At 40.5% G+C, this 14797-nt stretch overlaps 1 protein-coding gene and 1 long non-coding RNA gene across 4 annotated transcripts; one reads left to right on the forward strand and one right to left on the reverse strand.

Moving 5' to 3' along the window:
- Positions 1–352: 352 nt before the first annotated feature.
- Positions 353–1691, reverse strand: LOC120442371. 2 transcript variants are annotated; one of them, XR_005614686.1, is made up of 3 exons: positions 1583–1691; positions 700–922; positions 353–470 (listed from the first exon to the last, which is right to left on the reverse strand). It is a non-coding gene; the product is annotated as an uncharacterized LOC120442371 (long non-coding RNA). The 2 variants fall into 2 exon arrangements; XR_005614687.1 differs by having other exon boundaries at positions 1565–1604.
- On the forward strand, positions 1585–13689 carry LOC116328506 (complement C1q-like protein 3). 2 transcript variants are annotated; one of them, XM_039618814.1, is made up of 7 exons: positions 1585–1790; positions 1990–2061; positions 2365–2418; positions 9280–9333; positions 10084–10137; positions 12486–12617; positions 12721–13689. In XM_039618814.1, the coding sequence occupies exons 1-7, from the start codon at positions 1586–1588 to the stop codon at positions 12996–12998; spliced, it is 849 nt and encodes a 282-aa protein (XP_039474748.1). In that variant the 5' UTR covers position 1585; the 3' UTR covers positions 12999–13689. The 2 variants fall into 2 exon arrangements, with proteins under 2 accessions (XP_039474748.1, XP_031606174.2); XM_031750314.2 differs by lacking the exons at positions 9280–9333; positions 10084–10137.
- The last annotated feature ends 1108 nt before the right edge of the window (positions 13690–14797 follow it).

Here is a 14797-nt window from a genome sequence, read left to right on the forward strand (position 1 = left end):
GAGCTGAACTAAACTGTGAGTGTTTTAAACTTCTACAAAGGAAAGAGGTGTACTTGATTTATAAGAATTTCATAATGACTGTTAATGCAAAAGAATCATTTTATTCCAATGATCTTGTGTTCATGAGTGATGGAAGTCAACAATCATAACTGAGGTTAACATGTGATCATTTATCCAGTCCTAAGCTGCACCGTGGGCTCTGCATCCTGCAACACTCTGTGAACATCGTCAGCATCGTCCTCATCAACATGCACACGTGTCTAAATGTCAGTAGGTGTCTGAGAGGTGATGCCTGTTGATAAAGTTTTGGAGCTACATGCAGCTTGCCTTCTTGGACAGCTGTGTGGCTGCTCCTCTGTGCTTCTGTGGACGTCCTGCACCTCGATGCTCAGCAGGATAGAACCACCAAACAGAAATGCATCAGAGCTGGAGGATGGGGACAGACTTGTGTCTGATGGAGAGCTGCTCAGCTGGTGGAGGAAACAGGAGACAAAGAAGCTTTGAACCTCAAAGTAAAATTCTCATTTCTTTTGGAGGAAGAGGTTGACCTAGCAGGGAACAAGATTTGGTGATCAGGTGAGTAAAGATTGTGTGTATGTACACTGGTGTGGACAAAGAAGTCTGTCTGGTGCTTTAGGAGGAGCATTTAGAAAACATGTGATCACACCAACCTTAGTCTGTTCATGAAGAGAAACTTACCTGATTTAATGTGAAAGTGAAGGTAACACATCTGTGAGCAGTGTTGCAGGGATGGGTTCTAACAGACATGTTGATGGTTTAGATGAAGTTATGTTGAAGTCAGCTCAGAGATCAAAAAGAGAGAAGAAGTCTAAATAAAGATGTGCAGTTTGTAAAGCTGCTGTCCTTGATGATACATCTGTGACAGTTTGAAGGATGTTCATAACATCAGTACTGCTGAGAACTAAAGGAATAAAACAGAGAATACAACACAGCTCAGAGTGCTGAGTTTGTCTGTTTCTCAGTGATAACAGGATGTAGTCCCAGATGTACAGAGGACTTTTTAAATTCAGGCTAGTTAAGATTCTTAGAGTTAGTGGAAGTTCATAATGATTATTTAAATTCTAGTATTCAATGTCACATGATCTCCTTTAACCTTGTATCTGTAAGTCATAAAAATTACATAAATAATTAGGTCACCTCGATCATTTGCCACTTTGTCAGCCTGAGTTTTTTTAATTAATTAATTGTTAATCAGTGATGATAATAAGTAATCCTAGATATGCAAAATGATTTGTGTTGATTAATCCATGTTTCCAGTTTAAAGTTTCCTCTGAGTAGAAATCCCTTCATGGAGATCATATTTGCTCTTATTTACAATGAACACGTGTTGACCTGATTTACTGTCAGTTAACAATCATTGACAGTTACTTGTTGTTTTCCTTGTAGTCTGTCTTCAAGTCATAAAGATTATATTAGTCACTGATTTACTAGAATTACTTTATGCCCTCAGTTATCATAGGGTTACTGAATCTAATGATACAGTGACCTCCCCTTTGTACTGTGTAATATAAAAGTCAGTCAGGTTTGCAGATGACACAGATACCGTTGAGTTTTCACTGACAGAATGGAGATCATGGTGTTTTTCTCGCTGTTGCTTCTGGTCTGCTCTGTTTCCACCAATCAGACAGAGGCAGATAATGAAATTCTTGACCAGCAGATTTCAAACCAACAACCCTGTCCACAGGACATCCATGCTGTGCTCAGAGAGATGGCAGTCTCACTGGCTCTACAGACAGAGCGGATCACTGTCCTACAGAAAGAGAATCAAGGTACAGCGTCATGTCAGGTTATTGTGTTACACAGATATCAAATTTATCTGAGAAATATTCAGAATGACAGAAATGAGGAATGACAAATATTCATGATTCTGTGTTTTCCGGTGAAATTGAATATCTTTTAAAAATATTAGTTTTCAGGGAAAATAATAATGCAGCGAAATAAAAAAAAATTGATTTTCATCTATTTCAGATCAGACAGCAAAGCTGAAAGAAATGGGGAGACAGAAGACTGAGATTGACCAGCTGAAGCTGCAGTCCAAAGGTATTGTGTGGAAATCATCATGTCTGATCATTTCTGCAAAAAATGCAACCTTCCAGATTTGTTTTCATTGTAAAACAGTTCCTGATGCTCAGATGAAAAGAGACATTTTTGGCTCCAGTGTCTGATATTAAGCTGACTGGAATGTGTTTATAATGAAACAGCTCACAGCTCCTCTTCATGGCAAACACTTCCAAACCAAATACTTCAACATTTACTTAAACACCAGTTTCTGTGCTGATGCAACAATTCTAACCATCATTTAAAGTCTGTGTCTGTGAGATTTTTCTTTTTCATTTGTCTTAGAACAAGCAGCAAAGCTGGAGACTGAGATCGACCAGCTGAAGCTGCACTCAGAAGGTATTTTGTAGAAATCTTTCTATAGAAATGTTAATATATTCATATTTCTGACACATGTTCACATTTATATAATTGTTTGATCCACCTCTGCTGGAATGTTCACAGCAGTTGAAGTTTCCCTGTTAAATCAAAAGCACAAGTTCAACAGAGCATAATGTGATCTGGGAGCATGCACTGAGACTATATTTAAGTACATTGTTTACTTTGTGTACAACTCTCAGCAACATGACCAGGGAATCAATAACCTTGACCACAGCAATCAAGGGTATTTCATCAGCAGGATCTCCAACAGTCTCCTTAACCTTGTTGTGTACAATATTTGATTGTGTGTATTAAGATAAGATAAGATAAGATAAGATAAGATAACCTTTATTAGTCCCACATGTGGGAAATTTGTTTTGTCACAGCAGGAAGTGGACAGTGCAAAAGTTATGAAGCAAAAATTAGAATAAAATAAAATAAGAATAAATACAGTACACAACTGTACAGAATAGAATAAAATAAAATACTATATACAGTAGAATAAAATAGAATAAAATATACAATAAGATAAAAATAGAATACAAATGCTATATACAACTGAGTAAAAATACAACGATGCCAGAAAAGATTATTGTACATTAGTGTTATTGCACATGTGTGGATGTGTGTGTTTGATCAGTTAAAGTCTTTGTTGTGGAGTCTGACAGCAGTGGGGAGGAAAGACCTGCGAAATCTCTCCGTCCCACACCGTGGGTGCCGCAGTCTCCCACTGAAGGAGCTGCTCAGTGCTGTCACAGTCTCATGCATGGGGTGGGAGATGTTGTCCAACAGGGATGACAGCTTAGCCACCATTCTCCTGTCACTCACCACCTCCACTGGGTCCAGAGGGCATCCTAGAACAGAGCTGGCCCTTCGGATCAGCCTGTTCAGTCTCTTCCTGTCCCCAGCAGAGATGCTGCCACCCCAGCAGACCGCACCGTAAAAGATGGCTGAGGCCACCACAGAGTCATAGAAGGTCTTCAGGAGTGGGCCCTCCACTCCAAACGACCTGAGTCTCTGCAGCAGGTACAGCCTGCTCTGCCCTTTCCTGTAGAGGGCGTCTGAGTTATTGGAGATCATGTCACCTTTTTTAAATTTCTTCAATGGAGCGCTCTTTCACATTCAGTCGCTTTCATTCTTCCTTTTTAAAACAGACTCCCAAATAGCTTTCTGACAGCCAGACTGAATGTTCAGATTTTGGTTAACATCATTAAACATTTTCATCAATCAACTAGGACCTCCAGCCTGAGAAAATCTTTCTTTTCTCTGCTTCTTTTTATTTGTCCCCATTGTGGTTGATGAAAGTGTATTACCTCTACAGGGAGTGCAGAATTATTAGGCAAATGAGTATTTTGCCCACATCATCCTCTTCATGCATGTTGTCTTACTCCAAGCTGTATAGGCTCGAAAGCCTACTACCAATTAAGCATATTAGGTGATGTGCATCTCTGTAATGAGAAGGGGTGTGGTCTAATGACATCAACACCCTATATCAGGTGTGCATAATTATTAGGCAACTTCCTTTCCTTTGGCAAAATGGGTCAAAAGAAGGACTTGACAGGCTCAGAAAAGTCAAAAATAGTGAGATATCTTGCAGAGGGATGCAGCAGTCTTAAAATTGCAAAGCTTCTGAAGCGTGATCATCGAACAATCAAGCGTTTCATTCAAAATAGTCAACAGGGTCGCAAGAAGCATGTGGAAAAACCAAGGCGCAAAATAACTGTCCATGAACTGAGAAAAGTCAAGCGTGCAGCTGCCAAGATGCCACTTGCCACCAGTTTGGCCATATTTCAGAGCTGCAACATCACTGGAGTGCCCAAAAGCACAAGGTGTGCAATACTCAGAGACATGGCCAAGGTAAGAAAGGCTGAAAGACGACCACCACTGAACAAGACACACAAGCTGAAACGTCAAGACTGGGCCAAGAAATCTCTCAAGACTGATTTTTCTAAGGTTTTATGGACTGATGAAATGAGAGTGAGTCTTGATGGGCCAGATGGATGGGCCCGTGGCTGGATTGGTAAAGGGCAGAGAGCTCCAGTCCGACTCAGGCGCCAGCAAGGTGGAGGTGGAGTAGTGGTTTGGGCTGGTATCATCAAAGATGAGCTTGTGGGGCCTTTTCGGGTTGAGGATGGAGTCAAGCTCAACTCCCAGTCCTACTGCCAGTTTCTGGAAGACACCTTCTTCAAGCAGTGGTACAGGAAGAAGTCTGCATCCTTCAAGAAAAACATGATTTTCATGCAGGACAATGCTCCATCACGCGCGTCCAAGTACTCCACAGCGTGGCTGGCAAGAAAGGGTATAAAAGAAGAAAAACTAATGACATGGCCTCCTTGTTCACCTGATCTGAACCCCATTGAGAACCTGTGGTCCATCATCAAATGTGAGATTTACAAGGAGGGGAAACAGTACACCTCTCTGAACAGTGTCTGGGAGGCTGTGGTTGCTGCTGCATGCAATGTTGATGGTGAACAGATCAAAACACTGACAGGATCCATGGATGGCAGGCTTTTGAGTGTCCTTGCAAAGAAAGGTGGCTATATTGGTCGCTGATTTGTTTTGTTTTGTTTTTGAATGTCAGAAATGTATATTTGTGAATGTGGAGATGTTATATTGGTTTCACTGGTAAAATAAATAATTGAAATGGGTATATATTTGTTTTTGTTAAGTTGCCTAATAATTATGCACAGTAATAGTCACCTGCACACAGATATCCCCTAAAATAGCTAAAACTAAAAACAAACTAAAACTACTTCCAAAAACATTCAGCTTTGATATTAATGAGTTTTTTGGGTTCATTGAGAACATGGTTGTTGTTCAATAATAAAATTATTCCTCAAAAATACAACTTGCCTAATAATTCTGCACTCCCTGTATTTAAAGGGTTTTCTGATTACAGTTAATAAGCTGCACCTGTCCTGTTAGTAAGTCACCTGCAGCTGAACATCAGGTATGCCAGAGATATCAAAGGCAGGAAAATAAACCAGCTGTTCTCCACAGAACCAGCCAAGGTGCACTCTCAGTGACAGGGGAACAATATGAGAACAGCACCAGCAAGGCTGGACACTGAGTAATGGCTCAGTGGCTAGTGGATCTAAGAATAGACCAGTAACCATCACAGTGGCAGATATCCAAGAAAGGGTCTCCAGTATGGAAAGTTGGACAGCACCAGGCCCCGACATGGTTCACGCCAACTGGCTGAAGTAGCTGACTGCACTCCACAAGTGTCTGACAGCACAAATGAACCAGCTGCTTGTTGACAAGAGACACCCAGAATGGCTAACCGAAGGCCAGACAGTCCTGATCCTCAATGACCCCCAGAAGGGACTGGTCCCATCCAACTACTGGCCAATAACCTGCCTCAGTACCACCTGTCACGCATCATAGCGACACCTGCGCCCTGCCCGTGATCAGGTACCCGGATGGGATAATAAGCTGGCCAAAGGAGGAGATAGAAGCCACTGACATCAAGATCAGGAAGCTCCTGACCATGCATGGAAGGTTTCACCCCAAGTGGAGCACCCTGAGGTTGTATGCTAAGCGGAAGGAAGGAGGCCGGGGACTGGCGAGTGTCAGTACCACAGTCCAGGATGAGACAACAAACATCCAGGAGTACATCAGGAAGATGGCCCAAACCGACTGCATGCTCAGTGAATACCTCAGGAAGCAGGAACCCAAGAAAGAGGAGGAAGAGGAGGAACCATCATGGAAGGACATGTCCCTGCCTGGCATGTACTGTACCACCAGCAGATAGAGGAAGTGGCTGACATCCAGAGGTCCTACCAGTGGCTGGACAAAGCTGGACTGAAAGACAGCACAGAGGCACTAATCATGGCAGCATAGGAACAAGCTTTGAGCACAAGATCCATAGATCCATACTCTATCACTCTGTGACTCGACTCTACACTGGCACAAAGTTTCAACATTACACTCACAGGCTGTGTTAGTAAATCTGGGCCTAATTTCTGTGATCATTTTCATCTGTATTTGTGCTGTAGTACCACCTGCAGACAGAAGCCAACAATCTATACTCAACTTTTGGGTAATAATGTGTGAACCATGGCTGTGGGTAATAGTCAGGGAGCAAAGCAGCTAGCTGGACGCTACTCCCACAGAGGTTGATTATCTTAATGACTTTACCTCTTCACTACATATGACTATGGATACTGTCTTCAAGCTGGCAGTAGTTAAACTGTTACTTACAAAGCTGTCTCTTGACACAGCGGTCTTGGCTAATTACAGGCCAATCTCCAACCTCCCTTTCATATCAAACATCCTTGAAAGAGTAGTTGTCAAACAGCTAACAGATCATCTGCAGAGGAATGGCTTATTTGAAGAGTTTCAGTCAGGTTTCAGAGCTCATCACAGCACAGAAACAGCTTTAGTGAAGGTTACAAATGATCTTCTTATGGCCTCTGACAGTGGACTCATCTCTGTGCTTGTCCTGCTAGACCTCAGTGCAGCGTTCGATACTGTTGACCATAATATCCTATTAGAGCGATTAGAACATGCTGTAGGTATTACAGGTACTGCGCTGCAGTGGTTTGTATCATATCTATCTAACAGACTCCAATTTGTGCATGTAAATGGAGAGTCCTCTTCACACACTGAGGTCAATTATGGTGTTCCACAGGGTTCAGTGCTAGGACCAATTCTGTTTACATTATACATGCTTCCCTTAGGCAGCATCATTAGAAGACATTGCATACATTTTCACTGCTATGCAGATGACACGCAGCTCTATCTAACCATTGTGGAATTAAAAGAAAATATATCATTGCTAACATGGCTTGCATTAGTGCCACCTTATTAAATTTTTTTATTAAATGCATAGTTGTAGCTATTTTTATACACACTTTGCAAATGCGCTCATAAAGAGTTGGTGCTCAGTCCTTTTGAAGGTCATAAGCTTCGTCTGGCGTGAATGTCCAGGCGATCTATTGTGTAAAGTGACCTGAGCGCAAGAAGGCCAAGGCAAGCACGCTTACAGACACAACTAACTGTAGATGAAGTTCTAGGTCAGAGGTGAGAGATACACTTTGCTTCTAACTGCATGTGTGCCTGCATAGCAACAGTTGATGCAAGAGGTGTTAAAATAAGCACAAAATGAACAAGTCAACAGGAATCATCTGGAGGGGGAGACAGTTGAAACAAACAGCCATGTATGGTAAAAATGCTGCCGATAATGGGAACTTGTCTAACTGTCATTAACTGTTAATCTGAAAACTGTAACTGCTGCATGTTATATTCTTTGCTGACGCAAGAAGGGGCTGAACCCTGACATATTAAAACCATTTTGAAGTGTGCTTTTTAGCGAAGATCTATGCTGATGTTGTTACAGTATACACCTTCCCACGCACGTGTTTAAAATCATCGTTTGACTGAACTCATCTGGGCCAGTGTTGGTTTGTTCTTATCCTCAATATTAAAGAATCAGGACACCATGAAGCCAGGTAACACACACCAATTACTTAAACTGCAGGAATGTCTTAAAGACATAAAGACCTGGATGGCCGCAAACTTTCTGCTCCTTAATTCTAAGGAGCTCCTTAATCCTAACCCTAACTGAGGTTATTGTACTCGGCCCTAAAAATCTTAGAAATATGGTATCTAAGCAGATTCTTACTCTGGATGGCATTACCTTGGCCTCCAGTAACACTGTGAGGAACCTTGGAGTCATTTTTGACCAGGACATGTCCTTCAACGCACATATTAAACAAATATGTAAGACTGCTTTCTTCCATTTGCGCAACATCTCTAAACTTAGAAATATCCTGTCTCAGAGTGATGCTGAAAAACTAGTTCATGCATTTATTACTTCCAGGCTGGACTACTGTAATTCTTTATTATCAGGATGTCCTAAAAACTCCCTGAAAAGCCTTCAGCTAATCCAAAATGCTGCAGCAAGAGTCCTGACAGGGACTAGAAGAGAGAGCATATTTCTCCTGTTTTGGCTTCCTTCATTGGCTTCCTGTTAAATCCAGAATTGAATTCAAAATCCTGCTCCTCACATACAAGGTCTTAAATAATCAGGCCCCATCTTATCTTAATGACCTTGTAGTACCATATCACCCTATTAGAGCACTTCGCTCTCGCTCTGCAGGCCTACTTGTTGTTCCTAGAGTATTTAAAAGTAGAATGGGAGGCAGAGCCTTCAGTTTTCAGGCCCCTCTTCTGTGGAACCAGCTTCCAGTTTGGATTCGGGAGACAGACACTATCTCTACTTTCAAGATAAGGCTTAAAACTTTCCTTTTTGCTAAAGCATATAGTTAGGGCTGGACCAGGTGACCCTGAATCCTCCCTTAGTTATGCTGCAATAGGTGTAGAATACTGGGGGATTCCCATGATGCATTGAGTTTTTCTTCGTCAATCATTTTTCTCCCTCAACATGTCTTAATAGACCTATCTAAACTTAATCAGTAGTTATTAATCTCTGTCTCTCTTCCACAGCATGTCTTTATCCTGTTTTCCTTCTCTCACCCAACCTGGTCGCAGCAGATGGCCCCGCCCCTCCCTGAGCCTGGTTCTGCCGGGGGTTTCTTCCTGTTAAAAGGGAGTTTTTCCTTCTCACTGTCGCCAAAGTGCTTGCTCATAGGGGGTCATATGCCTGTTGTTTTTTTTTCTCTGTATGTATTATTGTAGGATCTACCTTACAAGATAAAGTGCTTTGAGGTAACTGTTGTTGTGATTTGGCGCTATATAAATAAAATAAAATTGATTTTAATTTAACCACCGCTCAGTGTGGCATGTACATAATAAGAGTCAGTTACTTTACAGATAAAAATAGGTGAATCACTGTGTATTGTCTGTAAGGTTTTTTTTCTATTGCATTTTTCTCAGAACAACAAGCAAAGCTAGAGACCGAGATCAACCAGCTGAAGCAGGAAGTGCAAGGTACTTTGTGAAAATCTGAAAATAAAAATGCTGAAAATTCTCTGTATTTGACACAATCATAATTTCAGAATTAATAGTTGAGCTTACATCCAATTTTTTATGAACTAAATAAGTATTTATGTTTGAATGTCTTAATGTTAGACACAGAAACAAAAAAACGCTCTGATCAGCTCAACATCACGAGCTGACTGGAATGTGTTACAGTTAAAGACAAAGTGTTTGAAGACACAACGCTGCTCAAACTCTCATTTCGGTGAACATTTAAAGGTATATTTGTGCTGTAGCGCCACCTGCAGACTGAAGCCAACAAACTCTGGAAGCTAAACATACATGTATGTCAGAGCTATAACTCTGTCCACAAGGTCGTGTTACTGCGTTTGAATATGTTTAGTTCATTCACTGGGGCAACTTTAGTACCAACAATGTTTTTATTTTTTTTTTGGATGTTTCTTGCTGTTAAAAGGGAGTTTTTCCTTCCCACTGTAACCAAAGTGCTTGCTCATAGGGGGTTCATATGATTGTTGGTCTTTTCTCCATGTATTATTGTAGGATCTACCTGACAAGATAAAGTGCCTTGAGGTGACTGTTGTTGTGCTTTGGCTCTGAATAATAAAAAAAATAACAATAACTTTATTTCACCCCCGCTCAGTGTGGCATGAACAGAATAAGAGTCACAGTTACTTCACAGATAAAAACAGGTGAATCACTGTGTCCTATCTGTAAGTTTTTTTCCTATTACATTTTTCTCAGAACAAGAAGTAAAGCTAGAGACCGAGATCAACCAGCTGAAACAGGAAGTACAAGGTACTTTGTGGAAATCTGAAAATAAAAACGCTGAAAATTCTCTGTATTTGACACAATCATAATTTCAGAATTAATAGTTGAGCTTACATCCAAATTTTTATGAACTAAATTAGTATTTATATTTGAATGTCTTAATGTTAGAGACTGAAACTAAAACCTGCTCTGATCAGCTCAACATCACGAGCTGACTGGAATGTGTTACAGTTAAAGACAAAGTGTTTGAAAACTTAAGTATGAATTCTGGTTGTGCTTACTGACCTCGAATCGATTTTATGTGGTACACAGCCCTCAAAAATCTGTGAAAAAACATTGTAATACGACTTTGGTAAGCTACGAAGCCGCACTGCTTGATGGATTGTCCGAACATTAGTCAGGAGCCTCACGGAATAATCTGGGTCCAAAACTCCATCTCATTCAGGTCCCAAAGTCAAACAATCACTGCGGCATCACTGAGAGTTGATGCAGAGAGAGAAAACTGTCTAAAATTCTTTCATCTTTAATAAAATGATCAGCATTGCTGCTTTACCAGGTTAAACAATGAAGTTTAACATCCAGGCATCCATGAAAAGAACATTTATGAAATTTAACGGAGTTAGAAGTTAGCAGGAAGTTAGCTCGCTGGTTTCCAGCTAAACATAGCATGTTCTGACTGAGAGATTTCTGAAAAAATTCAAACGTTCAGCTCTGCTATCACTTCCAACATAAATGAAGACAGAAAACTAAACAGCAGTGACGTTTGTAGGGTTACTGAAGTTGGGCTAGCTGGTATATAATGATGTGCTACGTGATCACTAGTGACACAGCTATGTTAGCATAGCATAAACAGTGAAGCTGGAGGATGAACGCTAACTTTTTTCCACTTGATAAAAGTTAACGTGAGGGTTCCCGATGGTTAGGGACAAATGCAATCGCATGGCAGGATGCTGTAAACGGACCAAACTTCAGTCAGGAGAACAACTGAGATAATCCATCCACAACACGAGGTTAGTTATTAATATACTGCAACAACATGGGAATAGAGCAGCTGCCAGAGAATTCAAAATGAATGAATCAATGGTACGGAAGTGGAGGAAGCAAGAAGAATGAGTGGAGTAAAGTTTGACTTACTTACTGTTTTGTTTCGCTTAATGCGCCTTATAATCCGGCGCGCCTTATGGTCCGAAAAATATGGTAATATCTCAGATATAAGTGCGCATGTGTCAACCATGCATGCAGCCTGCTACAGTTGCTCTAGATAATTTCCTGAGGGATTAATAAAGTATTCTGATTTTGATATGTTTAAATTGCATCAGTGTAAATGATCTTTCCAGTACAGGAGCTTTATGGTGCAGCATGTGGTGTTTCGAACTATTAGCATGAACTAAAAAACATGAAAATACCCAAAGATCATTTATTTCACAATTGTGATTTCTGGAACATGTTTAGTATTTAAAATGACAGCCAGTCCAAACTTATTAATAAAATATGCAAATAATGCAATTAATAAAAACTGAAGCCATATTTGTAGTTCTTAGCAGAAGCTACAAAATAACTTCCTGTCTGATCTAAAAGATGAGGTTGGGATCCTCAAAAATAGATTCACACAAATTTCAGTTTCCAATCACAGAGTTTGATTTCTTCTGTGACAATGAAATTGTCATGGTCCTGGGTCATTGTGACCCAGTGTTCTTAGTTTTCTGGTGTTTTTGTATTTTGTTCATTATTTATCCCTTGGTTCCTAGGTTGTTCTGTTTAGTTCATTAGATTTCCCCTCGTGTCTTTACCCCCTGTGTCCCCCTCCGTGTATCTGTGAGTTCCCATGCCTCGTTTCTCCTCCTTGTGTTTTATTCCATGTTCTCCCCAGCCAGTTATGTCTGTGCTCTCCCCGTGTTCTCTCTCCCCCTCCGGTCTGTGTCTCTGTGTACTTCCTGTTTTACTTTGATATTCTCCCGTCAGTATACGTCATGTTGTGTTTGCTCCTGCCCTGTCTTATTATGATCAGTGTCAGCTGTGTGTTCCCTCGTCCCTCGTTATCCTTCTGTGTATTTATGTCTGCATCTCCCTCAGTTCCGTGTCGCTTCCTCCCTCATGCTGTATGTTCCCTTGTGTGCCTCTCTGTGACGTTTAGTTTATATTTTCCCAGTCTAGTTTAGTTTTGTATAATTTCCTTGAGTCAGTAAATAAAGCTATATTTTGAGTTCATTCCCGTGTGTTTTTAGTCCTGCATTTTGGGTGATTCATGACAGAAATGCATTCAGCTGTCAAACATTTCTTTCATTGGAGATTAAAGTTTTTGTCATGGTCACTTTTTTGGGAAGAGTCTAACTCTAAAACAGAAAGTTTAAAATAATGACATTTCTCTCTCTCAGTCAAACAGGTGGCTTTCTCAGCCTCTCTGGTGAATCAAGGCCGTGAAGAAATTGGACCATTTACCACTAGGATTATTCTGATCTTCAAACGTGTTGTCACAAACATTGGAAATGCCTACAACCCATACACAGGTAATAACACTGAATGTCACTTCTCAGCTATGTTGATGTCAGGCTGATGTTCCAGATGTTCTAACAGCTGATTTTCCATTTAACAAAAACAAATGTCCCACAGGTATTTTCACTGCACCAGTGAGAGGAGTCTACCACTTTGACTGGAAGGTATTCGGATATGGAAACATTCGTGCAGCTGCTGTGTTGTTCAGGAATGGAGAGCACATTTTTCTGGCAGAGGAAAATCCAACATCTGGTTATGTGAGTGCATCCGATGGAGCCTCACTGCTTCTAGAGGTTGGAGATCAGGTGTCTGTACGTCTCTGGACACATTCAAGGATATTTGACGATCAAAACCATCATACCAGTTTCAGTGGTCATCTGATTTTCACCATGTGAGAGGTGTGACAGCTCCAATACTTCCTGTTTGGACTGTCATGTATGGGCGGAGCTTAATAAATCACCTCCTGGTTTCTTGCTTTCTCTCTCTCTCTGGTTGGTTCTAGTTTTGTGTTTATTTGTTTCTACTTCTCCTCTGATTCTACTGACTCAGATAATTTACTTCTTATCTTTTATTTAAATAAATCCAGTTAAATGCTCAGTGATTCTCTTCTCTTTGTCCTTTCTTTGAGTCGGCTCTTCATAAAGTGCTGCTCCTGCATTAGGTCATGACTATTTTCTATAAGCTGATAAACTGTATTATTCTTTATTGGCTCCACTGTCCTGTGTTGGTCAGTCTGTTATTTTGGTGACTGCTGGCCCACATGTTTGCTTTTAACTGGAGTCTTTCCTGTTAAGTTGAGCAAAATCCAACAGTTCCTCTTTTTTCTCTTCTTTGATCATCATGCAGGTATTTTTCTTAAACACTTAACAGATGTTACATTTAATCTGACTATCATGATAAAAATGTAAACAGATTTAGTTTGATATAAAAATGTGTGTCAGTGCTGTGGAGGAATTTGTAGAAGCTGAAATGTTTCCTTATTTTTCATCTGAATCCAAATCCAGACACAGATAACTGACTGTAAACTTACTCGGGTTCATTTCTTTCAATTCTTTGGTTTCAAAATAAAAGCATCATTGAACTAACGCTGTTGATTTCTTTACATGTGTTTCATACGTAGAACAGAGATCAAACCTACACATGCTGGGAGTTACTATCACAGGTAAAGTGACACCTGAGGGGTGACCTATGAAGTGAGATTAGTGGTTTAGCGAGCTACGTCGAGCTCAAACTCAGAGTTTTTCTGGCTAAATAACCATGGTAACGTCTGCTGAACACATAATCTGGTCAGTGTTGGGAATAAATAATTTTTCAGTGCCTCAATAATGCTATGCTTTTTTTTATTAATAAGTGTTATAAAGTTATATAGTGTATAAGTATAAGTAGTATAAGTGGACACAGCCCTGAATAATAAAGGCATTAGAATAGGTGTCCTTCAGTCGTAGACTCTCGCCCACATTGGCATGTAGAGCAGTAGATAAGAGGGAACCATATCCTATGAAAAATTACTGGAATGCAGTTAGACTAGAGTGAAAGAGCTTCTGTAATAAAACTGTCATGGACACACCACCATTTTGAGATCCGTCGCAGCGTGTCGTGCAGGGCGCATCTCCCTTCTAGAAGTAATAAAGTGTTAAATGGTCTACTGAGCAATGTTTTGTCTTCCATCAGCTGCCTCTGAGGAATCAAAAGAACTCGGTGAAGTGTTGATATTATCATCAGGAGCTGATTATGTTCTGAGCTTTGGCTTAAAATTTTGTGGAAGCTTCTACTGTTTCTCAGCTTCTTTGGAAATGGTGTCACCACATTTAGAAAATCCTGCAGATTTAGGTGTTCAGAACGAGAGGATCTGTTTGGATGGCGAGAACGTTCAGAGGCAGACGTGATCGATTGGGCTTTTCTGATGATGTTCTGCATGAGAGATACAGATTCTCAGGAAGGAGAAAGACAGAGAGTTTGAACACCCTGGATCTCTTCAATTTAATTAAATTCAATTGAGTTTTATTTATATAGCACCAAATCACAACAGCAATCTCCGCAAGGAGCTTTATATTGAAAGGCAGACCCTACAATAATGCATTCTGAGAAAAAAACACAACGATCATATGACCCCCTATGAGCAAGCACTTTGGCGACAGTGGGAAGGAAAAACTCCCTTTTAACAGGAAGAAACCTCCAGCAGAACCAGGCTCAG

This window comes from Oreochromis aureus, linkage group 10, assembly GCF_013358895.1.
Source record: "Oreochromis aureus strain Israel breed Guangdong linkage group 10, ZZ_aureus, whole genome shotgun sequence".
In the NCBI taxonomy this organism is placed as follows: domain Eukaryota; kingdom Metazoa; phylum Chordata; class Actinopteri; order Cichliformes; family Cichlidae; genus Oreochromis; species Oreochromis aureus.

Bases quoted from the DNA above. Each gene is read 5' to 3' on its own strand.
- LOC116328506 (XM_039618814.1), top strand. From the start codon at position 1,586: ATGGAGATCATGGTGTTTTTCTCGCTGTTGCTTCTGGTCTGCTCTGTT. The intron at 1,791-1,989 runs GTACAGCGTCAT...CATCTATTTCAG, and splicing joins CCTACAGAAAGAGAATCAAG to ATCAGACAGCAAAGCTGAAA. The intron at 12,618-12,720 runs GTAATAACACTG...AATGTCCCACAG, and splicing joins TGCCTACAACCCATACACAG to GTATTTTCACTGCACCAGTG.